Source organism: Manis javanica, chromosome 9 (assembly GCF_040802235.1).
Source record: "Manis javanica isolate MJ-LG chromosome 9, MJ_LKY, whole genome shotgun sequence".
NCBI classification, from domain to species: domain Eukaryota; kingdom Metazoa; phylum Chordata; class Mammalia; order Pholidota; family Manidae; genus Manis; species Manis javanica.
In genome coordinates this window covers 54,725,519-54,747,569 of record NC_133164.1, presented here as the reverse complement: position 1 = coordinate 54,747,569, position 22,051 = coordinate 54,725,519, and the positions used below count along the sequence as shown (strand labels likewise).

Here is a 22,051-nt window from a genome sequence, read left to right as displayed (position 1 = left end):
AAGGAATCCTGAAGACATGATTTGGGATTCCAGACTCAGCTGTACCTAAAGCAGGGCTACCTTCTGGACCTTTCATTACACAAGTAATTTGCTTTAGCTATTTTGAGCTAAGGTTTCTATCACATACTGCCATGAATCCTGATAAAAAGAAATTTTCTGAGGTCATAAGAAATCAATGAGTCTGTCTTCAAAAGCTGTCTGAGTGGGTCCAGGGGTCTACAATGACAACCATTATTTATTGCTGGATTTTGTGCTAATTGCTTAAATGCGTCACTTCATGTAATCCTCTTGACACCCCGTGAGGTATTACTGTCCCCACCTTAAGATAGATTGTGGCTGAGATAGATTAAGAAACATTCCCAACTTTATACAGCTAATGGCAAGGCTAGGAACTTACTACAGGCTACTGTTTCCAAAGTTTATGTTCCTGGCTGGCAGAATAGAATTCCTTACGTCAGTCGGGGATCTTGTGCCCACTGTTAAGAGGAACACGTTTATTTTCATCTCAGAGCACTGACTGCATGAAGAGAAATTTAGGACTAAACACCTTATCATGTGGCCTACATTACTCCACCCTAAGGAAACCAAATGGAAGTTCTACAAAGTGCTAACAGTGGAAAGGTGGCTATCAGAGGGACTTGAAAATGAGTTTTGAAATGCTTTTCAATATGCTAGTACAGGTCCTTGAAATATTTTCAGTCCTAAACAGTCATGTGCCCTTGTTGCTTTTTTACTTACTTTTACCTACTGTCATCTTTCTTTTGTTAGCAAATGAAGAAACTGGTATCTAAAAGTAAACTCACTTGCTTCTGAAGTTCTTTATTGAAATAATACTTTAGGGGCCAAAGCACTTACCTAAGACCTCAAAATACTTCAGTGACATTAAGTGGTTAATTCCTCCAAGGAAAATCGTTGAAAGGGGAGATCCCGCTTGGGACTCATCACTAGCATCCCATTGCACTCCCTGGTCCTTTCATATTCTAGAGTGTTCGGTGACCTCACGGAGCCTCAGCCAGAACAAGGATCTTACAACCTAACCATTCCTCCTAGGGACTTTTCCATTTTAAAAGGTGCCTAAGAGGAGGCAAAGTCTAATGAAACTGAATTTTCATTAACACAGTAGAATCTTGAGCCCTGCAGTACTTGGTTGGTAAAAATGTTTGAAGAATGAAGCTTATTAGGCATCAATTCACTCAGCAGAAGTGACAATCCGCTCTTCATATAAGCCAGGATACAGCCTGTCTTGTGCCACAGTATTCTTAAGAGTTTCCAATTTGTCTGTCTTGTGTTTCTAAATAAATAGTTAATATTTATAGTTACATTGGAAGAATGAGAACCTGGCAAGTGAGTTGGGTAAAAGACTTTTTTTTTCTCTTTTTTTCACAATAACAGCCCACAATGATCTTGCATGGCTGGAATACATTTTTACAGAATGTTCTTTATCAATATTGTCCGCTGAAGCTATTAAAACAAAACAAAGATAAAAGACCACAACCTCTTAGATAGATGAAACTTTATTTATACATAAAAAATTACACCTCAGGAATTCTTTTCTAAAAACAGTCTTTTAATTGTAAAGCTCAGAATGAAAAGATTCAAAGGGGCAGCATTCAGTTCCATGATTCTGTACACACTACAGCCAGAGTTCAACAACTTTTTACGCTGCAAGAAAAATGCCTCTTTATAATCAGAAATGCATGACTTTTCATAACTGCAGACTTAAATATTGTGATGGCATCAAAAGCCAAAGTAAAACAAATATTCTCAAATAGAAGATTTGGCATTGATGTTATATGGCTACTCTAACCACTGCTTATCATGTTAAGTCCTCTTCCTCTTGGGTATATAACTCAACAGAGAATCTTTTTCCAACAATACCTAGTATTCCTATGGAAAAAAGTGAAAAGAGAAGTGATAAAGACTCTTGTAAATAGTTTAAAAACTATCTCCCATGATCACACATTTCTGAGTAGTAATATTAACATTCTTCACCTTATATTAGAAACAAAAAGTACTGTAATATTCAGGGATCAAATAATTTACATAATAATCAATAATCTGTTCAGGAACATGTAAACCTCAGTACCATGTAAATTTTAACCTTCTAAAAAATAAAATCATCAGTTCAAAGACTGCTCAAGTGATAAATTAAATGTTAAGTGATTACTATATCTAAACAAGGTTAAAAACTTACTAAGACCATGGCAGGCAGAGGGCTTAATTTATGATGCTTTCCTCAATACAAAAAAAATGTCATTTATCTGATTAAACAGTGTTATTATGGGTACAGCCACTATCGCTTAACTTTTGTCCCCCCTCTTAATTTCCCCCACTTGTTAAAACCACCATTTACTTACCAGTAACATGGTTACTCTTTGAAGCATCTAAACCTATCTGAGATGACAATTTAGAAAGGTGGACAAGATGTAATTTCAGGTACAATCAACTTAAATGTCCCTTCAATAGTAAAGAACATTAAAGTATCTGCTTCATATTTTGAACTTAGTGTTGCTCTTTTTTCTTCTTCATTTTGAAGTTTCAAAAGAGGTCACAGTTCTATAAAACTTGGCCAAGAAGTGTACGAAATTAAAAAGTTCATATTAGAAAACATCAATAATTCCAATTTTCTGGCAAACTGATGGACACATCATTTAATTAGGCCTTTTGAGGCTTTGTATGGGGGGGAGGATAAATGAAATGAACACCTTTCCACTTTGTGCAAACAACTACTTTGTTCTTTTAATTGTCAATGTTGTTATATTGGGTTTAGTCTCTCCAGGGGCCAAAAAAACCTCTGGTGTGGCCTTACATATTTTATTAAAACTGTCCTCAGGATGGCATGAAAGAGCATTAGACCTGAGGTGGCAGTAAGGTGGTAAATCATGGGAAGTATCAGGAAGAAGGAAGAGGATTTTCTCCCTTTTCCTAAGGTCAAGGACACTCCAAGGGTGAAGGATGATATAGTTAAGTATGTAAAGTAGAAATATCTCTATCCCCTTCAGACGAAGAAAGCAAAACAAAAGTTTTTTACATTGAGCTGGTCAGACTCCTAAAAACGCCAGCCCAACAGACTTCGGCAATCACACGCCCTCGGAGCAATTCTCTAGCTACAGAGACCCTTGAAAGAAGGCACTGTTGCCATACTGCTATTGCCTCCACCCCTCAAGTTGGTTTTCAAATATTACAGAAATGTTCAAACACGAAAAATAACACAGAGAATAAGATACTGTATACTGATATATGCACCACCATGATTTGGAAAATGTTAATATTTTGACATGTTTGTTTCAGAATTTTTAAGTAATAGAAGATAACAGAGTGAAAAAAAATGCAAGCAAAGCAGAAAAAGTATCCAAAGAACACAGTTTTACTTAAAAAAAAAAAAAAATCCCATTTCCCAAAAATGTACATTAGGAATTAGTATCAGGATGAGGAACTAGAAATCACATTTCTTTCTTTCACTGGGGAAAAAATTGTAACAAAATTAAATGAAAGCAACAGATGCTCTTGCACAGTTTTGTGTTCAGCAAATATCACCCACTAACAATGACATCTTTAGTCAAAAGGCAGCTCTGTTCAATTGTGCTTAGACAGAAGCCTTTTCAGTTTGCTTAGGAGAATAATTCATCTTTTTAACAGCAACACTCTTTGAACAGGTGACTGATCACACTGATGTTATAGAAAATACCACTGTACAGTATGATTAAGAGAATAATTTGTATCATAATCCAAACAGTTTACTCCATTTTCATAAAGCCTAAATGAACTAGGAGTCAGAATCTTCTTCCATTAAAACCCTGTGCTTCATCAAAGCTAGAACACAGAATTAGCAGAATAATTAGGATTCATCTGTAAGAAAATAAAACTTAAAGAATTTGAGTTTAGGCTTTAACTGTTTAGAATTTTCTGTTAGTACTTTAAGAGGCAGTATTTAAAACACTGCAAACTTATAATACTCTCATTAGGGTGGTTATGATACATTTATATTTCATATTCAGGGGTTATTAGATTTACTTTTTAAAAAAGGATATTCGTGATTGATATAAATGATCTGTCTCCAATAAATAAGCTAAAATCTGTTAAATATAAATGGGTAAAGTAAGATCATCCCAAAGCAAAGTTTAAAGACTTAGAAAGCTTTGGCTGAGACCAGAGACTGAGTCTTAAGATTTCATGCTGCTAATGGTTGACGGTATATCTTGACCCCCAGATTTCCTTGCCTAGAAATACTAAATTTGGAAAAGTCAAAATAATTTTTCCTTAGCACATGACATAAGGCAGAGGTCCTCTCTGACTTAAAAACAAACACAGCAGAAAACCCAAACAACAAATGAAAAGCCCTGATTACCTAAACAAGCAAAGTAACAAGCAATCAACTAAGGAAACAGACAAACTTCCACACCCTCTATTTTCAAATAAGTGTGTATTCACTGGCTGCAGTTTAGACTGAAACAATTTCAAATTCATGGATTTACTGCAAGGACCTGACACACTTGCTCCAGGGCGGAGCAGGAACATCCCACGAGGAGACCCAGAGATCCCAGCAGGCCCCCTTTCAGAGCGCAGGCCAGACTGCAAGGCGCACTGACGCACAGGAAGCCTGCCCTTCCTCAGGCGCCAGAGACACATAAAATCCTAGTCTACATAAGAAACATTGATTTTCAGTTTCCACATGACTTAAAAGGGCGCACAGAACAAGGTAAATTTGTATTGTATTTAAGACTAAACAAAGTAACCTCTAATCTTAAGAAACTCAAAGCAAGGTAATAAAGGTAGACAGAGGTAAGAATATTCTTCAGCTTTTCTTCACTGCACAGGGAAAGGCCCCTGAAGTAAGAATGAGAAAATTCAGTAAGTTGAAAAGTAATTTGAACTGTATTGACAATAATTTTAACTGTAATTTCCCTTAAAGCCACATTTTAATACTGATGTAGGCTTCATACAGTTATGATGTAGATTTCATAAAGATTTTAAGAAGCAACCTCAACTCAGCTTTATGTAATTAATTCCTTAAACACCATTATGAACCCTTGTTAGACTGGGCTATGGATAAATTATGTAATGGTTTTGAGCCTTTATTTATAGAATTTTTCAAAGTGATGAACATTTTCTGATTGCAATTTTGTTTAACATAAAAAGACTACTAGCAAACATCTTTTCTTTGTTCTTCAACAAAGCATGCATGTTCACCCAAGGTTCAAACCACACTTTCCTTTAATGTTTCTCATTAACTAAACTATTATTTTGGCATGTTTAATAGCAATACCCTATTATGTGATTATAGGACAGGGCTAGTCTTCCAATAAACCACATTTTTTTATCCCATAAGGCTGAATTTTCAAAAACCAAACTTAACTTATCAAAAAAAAAAAAAAAAGATTTGCACTACTTTTTTATAAAAGGAAATAGGTTTTTGCACACACTTATAGATAAGAATACTTGGAAAAATACAAGTTTATCAGTATGAAAATACACCTCATTGAAATATACTTACTTATAAAAACATACTGCCTCTGCCATGCGAAAATCTGGTGTTTAGTTCTCTAGATTTCTTTATCAGGGCTTTTTTCTGGGCTTCGTCAAACCGATGAACTTTGAGATCCTTATCACGGTCAAATGGTGTTCTTTCTTGGGGCTTATTTTTATCTTCAGCAGCTTTATTTTTTAATTTTTTATGATGAATGTCCATTAGAGATTCTGATCTTTTTGATTCCTAAGGAGAGCAGGTGAGTAGAAATAAAAATCTTAGTTTGTATAGATTACTGACAAAATATGATCATGAAACAAAATAGTTAAATCATAATTATGAACATTAAGGAGCGCTATTTACAAACCACAATAGGGCTGTCCAAATCCAAGACAGCACCTATGAAGAAAATATGTATCTGAGGCAAATTGAATTCAACCAAAATGAAGATAATCTACTCATTACATGCTATACAATAAATATAAAAGAACAAGGCAGAAAGGAGACAGATGTTTAAATAACCATGGTGAAAAGCACCATGTGAGCTGTCAAAATAAGAGTATAAAGAACAATGGAATGAAAGAAAGAGCATTACAGTCTCACTTGGAAGCCAGCTGAAGCTTCAGGGTGCGCTGAAGCCTGAAGGGTGGACAGGGCAGGCAGGGCACTGGCAGGCTGAAGCAAAATCAGGGGCAAACCAGAAAAATAACCCAACATGGTGACAGAATTCAAGGCCTGTGCAAGGATATGCTGGCATATTCTGTACGCTAAGAGAATGCTTGTTCTTTTCAGTTTTTGTCCTTTCTCTTACTCCTTCATTTTCTTTCTTCTTAGCTGGAGCAGGTGTTCATGTTTTTGAGTATATCCAGGAGAGGTCTGAGAAAAGGCCACTGGTTTCATAAATTAGAGATTCAGTAGAGACCTTTTAATACTGATTAAGTACAAGAAAGACTGGTCCTGGATTGAAGAAGCAGGGAGTAGAATGCAGGAGTAGATGCAGGTCATACAGACCAGTGGCCTTCAAACTGGGGTATATGAATCCCTGGGCGATACACAAAGTGGATTCCCTGAGGTATGAAGGCATGGATAATTTTAAGGTTATCCACCCACAATTTCCAACTTCTTCATGCAGCCTTACTTAAAATTGATTTGCCTGATAACACATCTCCTGAGGATGTCTCCCCATTTATTATGGCCCTTTTCCACTTAACAAAGGGGAGGTTTTTCAGAATCTTACTATAGAATACCATCTAGGACAGCAAGTCTCCCTGGTATTAAACAAAAAAATCTGAAATACTGGTATGAGTGAGGCGTTCTCTAAGCAAGGAACTGTAAACCCAGGAGGGCTTTGTGACCTTCTGTGTCTTAAAAAATTGCTTTTAAGAGTGCAGTGTCCTTTAGAAATGTGTTTCGGCTTTTGTTGGAATGTTCTGAGTGCAGATACTGAAGAGTGGGGCAATGGAAGGGCAATTTTTGCCCAACATCCACACCTCCTTCCAGGCCCTGCCCTGTCAAAGAGTGTACTTGAGAGCAAAGAAGTAAAGAGGGCTCAGTGACTGCATAGTAACAAGGCACTGGTAAGAAATGTTGAAGATGGCAGCATCTTATTTCATCCAGAGACAAGCTCATGGTACCTACCTTCCTACGTTTGCACTTGCAAGTGTCACTGGAATAGCCATTAACACATCTATTTAATTGGGAAAATGATGCTAGACTTTCTGACAGATATTAAGTCTGACTTGACAGCCAAAACTGACTTTGTCAATTAGGTTATGTGGTCCTTATTCCCTATAAATTGAATGAGCTCAATCTGTAGTTGTAAGGTTTCAGCACAATGTACAAAAGATATTATGTTAATAAGTGTATTTAAATTAGCAGTATTTCCATTTTCTCAACTCCTCTCAGTCATTTCATAAATCTTGGTACAGTTTTTTTCAGAAACAGACTGATTTGCACGTCAAGTGCTTTTCAATTTTTAGTTTTCAACAAAACTGAAGGAGATTCAAAAAAATATCAGTTACTGCTAAGAAAAACTAAGCCATCAATACATATGGTGGGAAGAATAGTTGTAAAAGTTCTGAATTTAGAAAAGTCTGGGTTGCAATGATGGTCCTCCTGCTTTCAACGCTGGTGATCTTAGGCAAATAATTTAAGCCTCATTTTCTCAGATGTAAAAGGATAGTAGTAGTCTCTAAATATTTGGATGTGTGAGGAGTTAAATATCTAATGAATACAAAGGTAGTACAGTGTTGGGTAAATAAGAATCACTCAATAAATACCAAGTGTTAGATTTATTAAGCACTTGCTATATTGTAATCCTCACCATATCTCTGTAAACTAAATGTTATCATTCCCATTATGTAGCTTTGGAAAGAAAGAATGAGAAATTAATGGGACCAATGCAAAAAAAACTGAAGGAGGTTCCAAAGAGTTGACAGTTGAGAGATCATTAATAATTTTATAATAGATCATTGTGAGGTATAATAACTCAGAAATTGTTTAAAGAATTGAATGACATCACTATAACAAACTATATTCCATTCTCACCTACTTCCTTGTATAAACATGATTTCTTAACTCATTTTAACTATAACACTTTTAACAACAAAAACAAACAAATGAACATATTTGATGCTGATACCTGTATTACTAGCACTAAGTAAGTAACATTCATCCAAAGACCAGCAACTACTGGAAAAAAAGTCTTTCATTATGGGATTAAATTAAATTTATGTTTTATATTTAATAATTATTTATCAAAATTTGCAATGTGTTTACATTGTTTTGCTCAGCTGAAATTACAACTTAGTCCAGAAGGAAAAAAAAATGTAAACATTTAGAGAGACACAGGAAATTAAAAAGAGTTTAATTTCAATTTATGTGCATATTTTTGTTGCAGTAGAAGGATGACTTGTCAAACATAATCATAAAGGACTTTCAAGCATTAAAGTGAATTCCATTAGGATAAAATTCTGTGGCAGAAGAGAAATGAAATTATGAATTCAAGGGGAAAAAAGGATGAAATAAAATTTCAAACTGTTAAGGAAGCACTTGTTCATATATATTTTTAATGGATGATGATACTGAATTGCTATGCCATTTAGATTCCATGTGAAACATTTAATAAAGTAATATAATATGCTTATATATCTTTGGTAACTACTGAAACTTACAATACAAATTTTCATGTGTCAAGTGAGCAGAGGTGCAGTTGGGTTAATTTGAGGATGGGGAACTATGATGTAATAGAAATATAATTATATGTAGATACGTAAATAAAACTTGATCTGTTAGCACCATTTCTCCACATTTCTCCTCCTTTTCCTGCTAATGAGAAAATAACTCATTAATGAGATAATATTGATGAATGAAGACAGTCAGTAGTTGGAAGGGGAAGGCCTGAAGATATAAGAAAGCTGGAGAAAACAGACCAAAGTTTGGAGGAGAGGCAAGGAAATCCGAGAAAGAACAATGGTGTTGAGGCCACTTTACCTAGAGCCACTACTGAGTAATTTATGATAATAAGCAAAACTATACAAAAGGTAACGAAAAGCAAACAGAAATGGAGAAATACAGGTTTCCAAGTACTGATCCCCTATATTAGTAAATTAAACATCAGTAAGGCATAGGAATACATTAAACCACTAGACTATTAGAATCATTCAAACCATTCAAGTGCTCACATATGTTGTGATAAAAGCCACAAACGGTTCCAAGAGCTGGGTCATGCCTGACTGGGTCAGTGTGACCTGCAGGTGATGACACACGTGACCAAGCAGTGCTAAAACTGTGCAGAACTAACCCCAGGAGCAGTCAGTTCACCACAGATCACACTGAAGGCCAACTCAGGTAGAGATCAAATTACTCAATGACCAATTTGCCAAATTCAATCATTTAATAAAAATGTGTACATTTTATAACAATTTATAAAAGCCAGAGTAATTTATTTTGAATGGGATAGATTTAGCAGTTTTTGAAAATTCATGCTATGATTCTAGTTGTTGGTTTTAGTTTTGTCCTCATGGTAATATTTTAAAGAGTGTTTTATTTGCCACAGCTAATAGTTATAGGTTGGTTTAGTCTTAATACCTTATCACTAATTTGAAAAGTAAATATGATAGTAACGAAGATGTCAGAATGAGATCAGAATACTAATTTTTTGGATGTGTTTTAAACTGCAGATATCATTACATGTACCCCTAAGTACTTAAGGATGTGTTTCATTAACAATAGTTTAATATTTATTCACAGGGCACTACAGGGCGTCAGATACAAATATGAAACGCCAAAGGAACCTGGTTCAGAGTAAAATTAATGTAACTCCTGAGAAAGATGACATGGACCTCATGACTCTACCTGAAAGGGGGTTCAAAATAAAAATCATTAACATGCTAATGGAGGTATGGAAAGATATTCAAGAATTCAGGAATGAATTCCGGTCAGGAATCCAATTGTTGAAGAGCACAATGGAGGGTATTAAAAGCAGATTGGATAAGGTGGAAGAGATGATAAATAAAATGGAAACTAGAAAAGAGGAATACAAAGAAGCTGAGGTACAGAGAAAAAAAAGGATCTCTAAGAATGAAAGAATATTGAGAGAACTGTGTGACCAATCCAAACGGAACAATATTCGCATTATAGGGGTAGCAGAAGAAGGAGAGAGACATAAAGGGATAGACAGTGTCTTTGAGGAAGTAACTACTGAAAACTTCCCCAATCTGGGGAAGGAGATAGTCTCTCAAGCCATGGAGGTGCACAGATTTCCCAACACAAGGGAACCAAGGAAGACAAACACCATGACATATAGTAATTAAAATGGCAAAGATCAAGGATAAGGACAGACTATTAAAAGCAGCAAAAGAGGGAAATAAGATCACATACAAAGGGGAGCCCATTAGGCAAACATTAGACTTCTCAGCAAAAACCTTACAGACCAGAAGGGAGTGGCATGATGTATTTAATGCAATGAAGCAGAAGGGCCTCGAACCAAGATTACTTTATCTGGCAAAATTATCTTTTAAATTTGAAGGAGAGATTAAACATTTCCCAGATAAGCAAAAGTTGAGAGAATTTACCTGCCACAAATCATCTCTACAGTCTATTTTGGAGGGACTGCTATAGATGGAAGTGCTCCTAAGGTTTAATAGTTGTCACCAGAGGTAATAAAACCACAGTAAAGAAAGTAGAACAGGTAATTACTAAGCAAATGCAAAATTAAATTAACTATCCCCAAAGTCAACCAAGAGATAGATAAAGAGTACAGAGTATGACACCTAACATATAAAGAATGGAAGAGGAAGAAAAAGGAAGAGAAAAAGAAAAGAAACCTTACATTGTGTTTGTAATAGCATATTAAGTGAGATAAGTTACACTGTTAGATAGTAAGGAAGTTAACCTTGCACCTTTGGTAACTATGAATCTAAAGTCTGCAATGGCAATAAGTACATATCTATCAATAATCACCCTAAATGTAAATGGACTGAATGCACCAATCAAAAGACATAGAGTCACTGAATGGATAAAAAAAACAAGACCCATCTATATGCGGCCTACAAGACACTCACTTCAAACCCAAAGACATACACAGACTAAAAGTGAAGGGATGGAAAAAGATATTTCATACAACAGAGAGAAAAAAGGAGTTGCAGTAGTTGTATCAGACAAAATAGACTTCAAAAGAAAGAAAGTAACAAGAGACAAAGAAGGACATTACCTAATGATAAAGGGGTCAATCCAACAAGAAGATACAACCATTATAAATATCTGTGCGCCCAACACAGGAGCATCTACATATGTGAAACAAATACTAACTGAATTAAATGGTGAAATAGAATGCAATGCATTCATTCTAGGAGACTTCAACACTCCACTCACTCTGAAGGGCAGATCCACCAGACAGAAAACAAGTAAGGACACAGAGGCACTGAACACATTAGAACAGATGGACCTAACAGATGTCTACTGAACTTGACACCCAAAAGCAGCAGAATACACATTCTTCTCAAGTGTACATGGAACATTTTCAAGAACAGATCATATACTAGGCCACAAAAGAGCCTCAGTAAATTCAGAAAGATAGAAATTGTACCAACCAGTTTCTCAGACCACAAAAGTATGAAACTGGAAATAAATTATGCAAAGAAAATGAAAACTCCCATAAACACATGGAGGCTTCACGACATGCTCCTAAATAACCAATGGATCAATGACAAAATAAAAACAAATATCAAGCAATATATGGAGACAAATGACAACAATAATTCAACACCGCAAAATCTGTGGAACGCAGCGAAGGCCGTGCTAAGAGGAAAGTATACTGCAAGACAGGCCTACCTCAGGAAAGAAGAACAATCCCATATAAGCAGTCTAAACTCACAATCAATGAAACTAGAAAAAGAAGAACAAATGAGGCCCAACATCAGTAGAAGGAGGGACACAATAAAGACTAGAGCAGAAATAAATAAAATCAAGAAGAATAAAATAATAGAAAGAATCAATGAAAGCAAGAGCTGGTTCTTTGAGAAAATAAACAAAATAGATAAACCCCTAGCCAGACTTATCAAGAAAAAAAGAGAGTCTACACACATAAACAAAGGAAAAATCACTACAGACACCACAGAAATACAAAGAATTATTAGAGAATACTATGAAAAATTATGTGCTAACAAACTGGATAACCAAGAAAATGGACAACTTTCTAGAAAAATACAACCTTCCAAGGCTGACCGAGGAAGAAGCAGAAAATCTGAATAGGCCAATTACCAGCAACGAAATTGAACTGGTAATCAAAAAACTATCTAAGAACAAAACGCCTGGACCAGATGGCTTTACCGCTGAATTTTATCAAACATTTAGTGAAGACCTAATACCCATTCTCCTTAAAGTTTTCCAAAAAATAGAGGAGGGAATACTTCCAAACTCATTCTATGAGACCATCATCACTCTAATACCAAAACCAGGCAAAGACACCACACACAAAAAAAATTACAGACCAATATCCCTGATGAACATAGATGCAAAAATACTCAACAAAATATTAGCAAACCAAATTCAAAAATACATCAAAAAGATCAAGTAGGATTATTACAGGGATGCAAGGATGGTACAACATTCGAAAATTCATCAACATCATCCACCACATCAACAAAAAGAAGAGCAAAAACCACAAGATCATCTCCAAAGATGCTGAAAAAGCATTTGACATAATTCAACATCCATTCATGTTAAAAACTCTCAACAAAATGGGTATAGAGGGCAAGTACCTCAACATAATAAAGGCCATATATGACAAACCCACAGCCAACATTACACTTAACAGTGAGAAGCTGAAAGCTTTCCTTTAAGATCAGGAACAAGACAAGGATGCCCACTCTCCCCATTTCTATTCAACATAGTACTGGAGGTCCTAGTCATGGCAATCAGACAAAACAAAGAAATAAAAGGCACCCAGATTGGCAAGGAAGAAGTTAAACTGTCTCTGTTTGCAGATGACATGATATTGTACATAAAAAACCCTAAAGAATCCACTCCAAAACTCCTAGATCTAATATCTGAATTCAGCAAAGTTGCGGGATACAAAATTAATACATGGAAATCTGTGGAATTCCTATACACTAACAATGAACTAGCAGAGAGAGAAATCAAGAAAACAATTCCATTCACAGTTGCATCAAAAAGAATAAAACACCTAGGAATAAATCTAACCAAGGAAGTGAAAGACCTATACTTTGAAAACTACAAGACACTCATGAGAGAAATTAAAGAAGAGACCAATAAATGGAAACACATCCTCCTGTGCTCATGGATAGGAAGAATTAATATTGTCAAAATGGCCATCCTGCCTAAAGCAATCTGCAGATTCAATGCAATTCCTATCAAAATACTAACAGCATTCTTCAACGAACTAGATAAAAATCATCCTAAAATTCATATGGAACCACAAAAGACCTCGAATAGCCAAAGCAATCCTGAGAAGGAAGAATAAAGCTGGGGGAATAACGCTCCCCAACTTCAAGCTCTACTACAAAGCCACAGTAATCAAGACAATTTGGTACTGGCACAAGAACAGACCCATAGACCAATGGAACAGACTAGAGAGCCCTGATATAAACCCAACCATATATGGTCAATATATGATAAAGGAGCCATGGACATACAATGGGGAAATGACAGCCTCCTCAACAGCTGGTGTTGGCAAAACTGGATAGCTATATGCAAGAGAATGAAACTGGATTATTGTTTAACCCCATACAGAAAAGTAAACTCTAAATGGATTAAAGACTTGAATTTAAGTCATGAAACCATAAAACTCTTAGAAGACAACACAGGCAAACATCTGAATATAAGCATGAGCAACTTCTTCCTGAGTGCATCTCCTCGAGCAAGGGAAACAAAAGCAAAAATGAACTCATGGTACTACATCAAACTAAAAAGTTTCCATACAGCAAAGGACACCATCAACAGAACAAAAAGGCATCCTACAGTTTGGGAGAATATATTTGTAAATGACATATCTTACAAGGGGTTAACATCCAAAATATATAAAGAACTACATGCCGCAACACCCAAAAAGCAAATAACTCGATTAACAAATGGGCAGAGGATATGAAGAGACAGTTCTCCAAAGAAGAAATTCAGATGGCCAACAGACACATGAAAAGATGCTCCACATCACTAACCATCAGGGAAATGCAAATTAAAACCACAATGAGATGTCACCTCATACCAGTAAGGATGGCCAGCATCGAAAAGACTAAGAACCACAAATGCTGGTGAGGATGTGGAGAGAAAGGGGAACCCTCCTACACTGCTGGTGGGAATGTAAGCTAGTTCAACCATTGTGGAAAGCAATATGGAGGTTCCTCAAAAAACTAAAAGTAGAAATACCATTTGACCCAGGATTCTCGCTCCTTGGAATTTGCCCAAAGAATACAACTTCTCAGATTCAAAAAGACATATGCACTCCTATGTTTATCGCAGCACTTTTTACAATAGCCAAGAAATGGAAGCAACCTAAGTGTCCATCAGTAGATGAATGGATAAAGAAGAGGTGGTACATATACACAATGGAATACTATTCAGCCATAAGAAAGAAACAAATCCTACCATTTGCAACAACATGGATGGAGCTGGAGGACATTATGTTCAGTGAAATAAGCCAGGCGGAGAAAGACAAGTGCCAAATGATTTTCCTCATTTGTGGAGTATAACAATGAAGCAAAACTGAAGGAACAAAATGGCAGCAGACTCAGAGACTCCAAGAATGAACTAGTGGTTACCAAGTGGGAGGGCAAGTGGGGAGGGAGGGAGAAGGGGATTTAGGAGTATTATGTTTAGTACACATGGTGTGAGGGATCACAGGGAAAACAGTGTATCACAGATAAGGCAAATAGTGAACCTGTGGCATCTTACTACACTGATGGACAGTGACTGCATTGGGGTATGGATGGGGACTTGATAATATGGGTAAATGTAGTAACCACATTGTTCTTTCATGTGAAACCTTCATAAGAGTGCATATCAATAATACCTTAATAAAAAATTAAAAAATATATATTCACAATTTTTTTCTCTTAAGATAAATTTATATAAATGCACAAATCTTAAGTGTACATTCACTGAGTTTTACAATTCAAACTCCTATCAAAATCTGGAACATTTCTATCACCCCAGAAAACTCTGTATGCCTCTTCCTCATCAATCCTCACACTCCCACTACAACAGCCACTATTCTGATTCTTTTCCCCACCACAGATTCATTTTGCTTATTGTAGTGCTTCATATAAATGGCATCATACGAATGTACTTCCTTATGTATGTATGACTTTTCACTCAGCATAATGACTTTGAGATTCATCCATGTTTATTTGTAATTTGCTCCTTTTTATTGCTGACTAACATTCCATTGTATACACAGTATGTTTTCACTTTCTCTTATGGACACCCAGGCTGTTCACAAAAGTTAGCTATTGTGAATAAAGTTTCTATGAACATTCTTGTACAAGTCTTTTTTGAGGCTTTTTTGAATAAAACATGTTCAAGTCTTCGTATGGACATGTTTCATTTGTCTTAAGTAATACCTAGGGTTGGAGTTGCAGACTCACAGGACAGCTGTATGTTTAGTACAAATGCCCATTTGAAAAAAGGCCCAACTTATTAATTTTCAGCTGTTCTTCTTTTCTAACAAACTCATTATGGCTATAAATTTTACCTAAGTGCCACTTCATATTGTATTCCACACATTTTGATATGTTGTATTTTTGTTATTATTCAGGTCCAGGCATTTTCTAAATTCTATATGTCTTCTTTGATACAAAGTCTAAATTCTGAATTTTTCTGATTTCCAGTCATATAGAGCTTTTAAAGTATACTAAATTTTAACTTAACATTCCTTGTATTCAGAGAACATGATTTGAATGATAGTGATACTTTCAACTTTGTCCAGACTTGCCTTTTAAGCTGGTCAGTTTTCAAAAACCCTATAAGGGTTGAGTTTTGGTCAGTTCCCAAAATGTTTCATGTATGTTTCACTGTTTGTGTACTGGTCTATATATATTCAATAAATCATGCTGACTTTATTTTATTTTTAATGGCTATGAAACTTTTTATTAACTAACACACTGGCAACAGAAGGTAATTTTCTTGAATACCTGAACACCTTTCAGGGCCCGAAGTGTTAAGTAATTTACATTTATTCTTAGGACAGGACCACTCACCTAATATTTTTTTTTTTTGAGTAAGACAATATAATGAAATAATATGCTAAATGAATACTGTTTAGTTTATAAATTTAGAATGGACCATCTTTTAAAAACATTTAAAAAATTGTACTTAAGTCAAATCTGCTTATAATTTAAAATATGAACTGAGGATGTCTAGGAGTTACTAGGGCTCTTGCTTCCTGATCACCTGCTACTAATCCTTAGGAATTAAGCTTCTGATATATAATACTTAAGTAAAATAGGAAATGGAAACATTACATTAAATACATTAAAAAACTCTACCAAAAGGATATGTATGTGTGTGTGTATGTGTATATATATATATATATATATATGTGAAATACAACAGAGCGGAATTTTTTCAGGACAGATAAATAGAAAAAGACTGAGATAAAGAGGAAGACATGTAAAAGAAAGAGAAACAAGACAGAGAAAAAATGTGACAAGCATTAAAAGACAGAAAAGAAATAAAAGGTTATATATTTTATTCTTACTTACATTGTATGAAGATACCTGCTCCGCCAATCTCTTTTCCCTTCCTGACAATATATGTTCTTCGTCTTTCTTATTTAATGACTTCCTTGCTTCTTGTGTTTCCTGAGGAATGAACACAGATAGCACATTACTGAACCATACAATTAAGAAAAAATAAGAAAGAAATACTATTTTTTTTTACTCAGACTAATAAGAGACTAAAGTAAGCCAGGCTTGTTGAATCTTTCCCACTAGAAATATTAGTCAACTTGATTAAGGGATCAGTTAGTGTTCTACCCTATTATTTTCCTGAAAACAAGAAAAAAAAACAACTTTATCTAGTCAACTGGAAGAAATCATCTGTTTATTGAATTCTGAAATGAGTTTGATAAACAATGGCAAAATGTAGGAGAGAAAATTAGGTTTTAAAAGAAATCCTGTATTATATTTTCAATACTAGTAAAATCATTCCTGGGGGAAAAAGATAAAGAGAAAGAATTAAAAGGTTTACAATTTGGAAAAGAAGTAAAACTCTGTTCACAGATGACATGATTGTTTATGTAGATAATTTCAAAGAATCTACAAAAAGCTCCTGGAACTAATAAGCAAGTATAGCAAAAGCTGTAGGACACAAGAGCAATATACAAAATAAGCCAGCAATGAACAATTGTAATTTGTGCTTCAATAAAAAAAATTTATAATTGTGTACACAGAAAAGTGAAGTACTTAGGTAAATTTCCAAATTTTAATTAGAAAAAAAAATTCTAGAGAATATAGTCCCAACCAGGAATGAGGAAAGCCCACATAAAAACAATTGAAAAACCACTGTTCTTAAAGCATATTTTTATACTATTGCTATTTTCTTAAGAAAACCAATGAGGACCTTTACAATTTCTACCCAATAATGTACTACTAAAACAACATTACATTTAATGACTTATGTTAAAAACAGAGGAATAGCTCATTTCTTACTTTTCCATAAAAACTTTCTTGGAAAATAGATGTTTTTACTTGTAAATACTAAGAGAAAAATAACGTTACGGTAAGATGGAGATAAAAATCTGACCACTTAATATTAAGAGTTAGTAGATCTAGTCAAGAAATGGGAGGTGAGGACATAACAGATCTGAGTCAACTAATTTATGCATAATATTTCCATTTCTTCCTAAAGAGCAATTTCACTTCTTTTACGTCATGTTAGCAAAGTGAATATAAGTAAATGTGGGAATACTGGTGGTATAAGGAGATGTATGCTGGGAAATCAAATATAAAAAAATGAGTGGAGAGAAGCCAACAGAAAGAAATCTAGATAAGATCTGCCATGACAAAAATTAATCATGAACTTTACACAACAGCAAAGCCATTAAAAAATGAATAGAATAGCTCTCTGATATTATATAGATTGTATCACAAATCCAAGGCTGTGGTACTATATGCTGTAATATACTATCACAAAAAATTAAAGGTGTATTGATGATGCCTTTATGAGCCCACTATAAATACTGAACCAAACATTTAAAGCACTTAAAAGAATAACCACATCTAAAGAATTCAGTCACAGGACAGAAAATCACTTCAGTTCAAACTATCCTGTCTCGTTTCCACTTGCTCCACTTTTCTGTGACATTTTGTTCTGAAGAACACTCCCTGCCAGTCTGGCTGTAGGCTGGACAACTACTTACTACAACGAGGAACAGAAGGGCAGAAAAAAGCTCAAATAAATGGAGGCACAAATAAGTCCATGTTAGCAAGGAAAATAATTGTCTTTTTAGAAATAATCTTAAAGGTTAAATTATAAAAATGCCAATATGTTATTTGTGGAAAGCACCACTTAAGAAAGCACAGACAGGCATTCCGATACTAGCCAGTCAAGGGTGTGGCTCACTTCTATCCCCCAGTTCTTGGTGCCTCATCTGCCCCAGGTGTTGTTGGTTCACCTCACCTTTGTACTACAACTCTCGGATTTCCTTCAGTCTTCAAGGTAACAGAGAACTTATGATTCTGCCACATGAAGGGTAGGGTGCTAATATGTGGAGGTGTCAACATACTATCCACATTTTAAGAAAAACTATTTCATCATCAATTCTCCACTAAAACGAAAGCTCTTTAAAGAGCTTTTCATCTATTACCTGCAATCAAACAGAATGCTGGCAGAGGCATTCAATTTAGTTACAGAATGAAAATAGAAATCCTCATAATTCTAGGTACTAATGAACTAGATAAGCAGAGTTAGGGGAATGAATTAAATGTAGAACTGTTTAAGTCAAAACTGATAAAGCTATAACCAAAAGGTACCAATTAATCAAGCATTTAAGATTTGAGGGCTATCTAAAGGGAATTAAAGCCTTCAGATGGAGTAAATTTAAGGAGTAATGCTGGGGACACTGGTTTAATTCCTAACTTACAATGGAGTATTTTGTAATAAGCAGAAAGATTCAAGAACATAAAATATAAAAATGTATTCTATGCATTTTTTTGGTAAATTAATGTATTCATTAAAGTGCTTCTTTTAAAAACTGAGGTGTAATCAACATAATTGACATATTAATTTCAGGTGTGTAACATAATGACTTGACAAATAGGTCTCCTTAACATCTGTAACCATACATGGTTACAAAAATTTTTTTTTCTTATGATGGGAACTTTCAAGATCCACTCTCCTAGCTGCTTTCAAATATGCCACACAGTATAACTAACTATAGTCACCATGATGTACATTATATTCCTTTGACTTATTCATTTTATAACTGGAAATGTGTACCTTTTGACCCTCTTTCCCAATTTGCCCACTCCTCACTCCCCATCTGAGAAAGCCACCAATCTGTTCTCTATAACCTTGAGCTTGGTTTTGTTTTGTTTTTTTTTAAGATTCCACATGTAAGTGAGATCATACAGTATTCAGCACTATTAATGAAAGTGCTTCTTGCCTATCTTGATGGTAACATGAAGCTTAGGGTACTTGACATAAGGTCATTTTGAGATAGTCTTATATATCATTTAACTTGCTGAGTTAATCTGTGGCTTTGTTTTTCTTTGCAGATATTTTTAAATATATACTGTCATGTAGATAGTATGATATTGTATAAAGACAAGGAGATGTGGCCTTACAGAAAGGTCTAGAATGGAATTATTGCTCATCATTTACCCAGTATTACAATTCCAGAAAAGTTGGTTGGTCTCATAGAGGTTAGTTTCTGATCTATAAAATGGGGTCAATAAATCCATGTCTCTGGGTTTTTTTGAGATTTAACTAGACAGTTTATTAGGAAATAGTAAGTAAATAGAAAGCAATTAGTGTCACTTCCCTCCCTCATAATTTTCCTTCAGGGAGAACTCTATATTTTCCCTTAGGAATCATAATTAAAAAAATTTTTATGCCTTATTCTGCCTTCTGTCTCTTCAAAATAGAGCCAATATGGACAAAAATAAATTAACAGACGAACAAACCCTCTCACCTTAGCTTTCCTTTCTTTGTCCGCTGGAGTATCTGTCCACACTGATCGATCTCCAGGTTTGTCATCAGCTCTTCTTTTGAAAGTTCTGGGCCCAAGACCAAAGTCTTTCATTTCCGGAGGAAGCTCAGTCATCCATGACTCCCTTGTAATTGGTCTAGATGAATCCTTTAGGAGAAATAAAGAAAAAAGAAAAAGTAGTCTAGAAAGAGTGTGTGTGTGTGCGCACATGTGCTCAAAATACTGTATAAATGACTATTTCTCAACTGAGGCTTTAAACCACAAACTTAAAGAGAAAGGACTTAATAGAAAGGATTTATATTTTTGTCATCTATGTTACAAATACTTTCATCTAATTTATTATTCTTTTGACTTTGTTATCTTTTGCCAAGCAGAAATTTTTAAGTAAGTGAATTTGTCAGTTTTTTCCTTTTATAGCTTCTGGGTTACCTAGTTCCTAAGTTTTCTTTATAAATATGCATACATATATACATATATATATATATATATATATATATTTTTTTTTAGTTAGTCTTTTTCTCAGAGTAAAGAATATTGAAAACTCACATCATCTCCTTTAGTCAGTTTTTCTTTCATTCGCTGGGCCCTTTTTTCAAACTCTGTTGTTACACTATAGTTAACTGGTCCTTTTGCAGGCATTGGTCCAACAATGTCCTCATCTTCACTGCTACCTGTTTCCTTTTGAAATAAGACATTACCTTTAAATCAACAGCAGAGCAATAGGTCACAGAAAATAACCCTAAATTACTTAAAATTTAACTGAAACAGATTGCCTAGAGACAATAAAAAGCAAACAATGTATTGCTGGCTAATCACGGAGCAATGAGGACCTTTTCCTTGCCTTCCTCAAGTGTACAGTACAGAGATGACAAATCCATGATGTGGGGACTGTTCCACCTCTCTTCCTATGTCCATGGCAGACCTCATTAAATTACTTCAGCTCTCTTCCTGAAGGACACAGATGTGGCCTCATGATTCCTCTCAACATATTCCAGGAAATTATTGCCAACTGGTTGGAGATGACACAAGTTTAAAACAACTTTCATTCCTGGTACAGAAAAAGCTCTTCAGAATAAGTTGCACACATTTAAGACATTCTTAGAAGCTGTATCAGCCTTCATAATTCAGAGTTGACTAAAATATAAATGCAGTGTAAATCCTAACAAATGATGACCTGAATGAGTTAACTTGGTTTCCAAAGTACTTCCCTTATCACAAAGACATTATAGTATAATAATAATTGAATTCAATTTGTTAATAAATTATTTTAATAAAGGGTTTTCATGTAAGGCTCTTTGTTAGGTGCTATGCACAATAGGGTTTAGAACAGTCCTTACCTTCAAGTAGAAAAAAATTAATATGAATAACAATAACATGTTTGTCCTCCAGCTCTGACAGGCAGCTTCTTCATGTTATTGTTTAAGCTACCAGGATCAGGTGTTCATTTGTTTACACTCCCCACTAAGCATTCAACATTAACTTTCTGTCTGTGGTTTCTTTCTGAGCCCTTTCGGCAATTGCTATTGGTACAAATAATTAGATAATTATGTCTTGTGGCTTACTCTAAGTCACGCCCACTCACCCACTCTCTTAATAACTATGGACTTTGGTATATAAGCCTCATTTGAGCCTCATAACAAAACTGTGAAATGGCATTATTATTCCTGTTTTTTTGAGGAAACTTAGGTTTAGAGAAGTATAGTTAGAAAGGTTAAACAACTTGTCCAAGGTTTTAAAACTAGTATCTAAGACTCAGATATCCTAACATCAAGGCCAGTATTTTTCCTACTTATGTTACAGCAGCCCCTCTATTGTTTTTTTTTTAATTTCAGATATTCATTTAAGTGTTTATAGCATATATCTACAACAGGAAGCTCTTTGTTATCAAAGACATTATCAAAACATATTTATAACCC

At 34.9% G+C, this 22,051-nt stretch overlaps 1 protein-coding gene across 2 annotated transcripts in view; it reads right to left on the bottom strand.

Moving 5' to 3' along the window:
- Positions 1–1,498: 1,498 nt before the first annotated feature.
- Positions 1,499–22,051, bottom strand: part of GPALPP1 (GPALPP motifs containing 1) — a 38,510-nt gene continuing 17,957 nt past the window's right edge. Inside the window, exons 5-9 of one of the 2 annotated variants that reach the window (XM_017661958.3) lie at positions 20,682–20,813; positions 20,118–20,282; positions 16,687–16,785; positions 5,495–5,713; positions 1,499–4,827 (exon numbers count right to left, since the gene is read on the bottom strand). In XM_017661958.3, the coding sequence (XP_017517447.1) occupies positions 5,495–5,713; positions 16,687–16,785; positions 20,118–20,282; positions 20,682–20,813 (615 nt within the window). In that variant the 3' untranslated portion in view covers positions 1,499–4,827. The remainder of the gene's footprint in view (positions 4,828–5,494; positions 5,714–16,686; positions 16,786–20,117; positions 20,283–20,681; positions 20,814–22,051) is intronic. The other variant, XM_037002074.2, reaches the window with a different exon arrangement.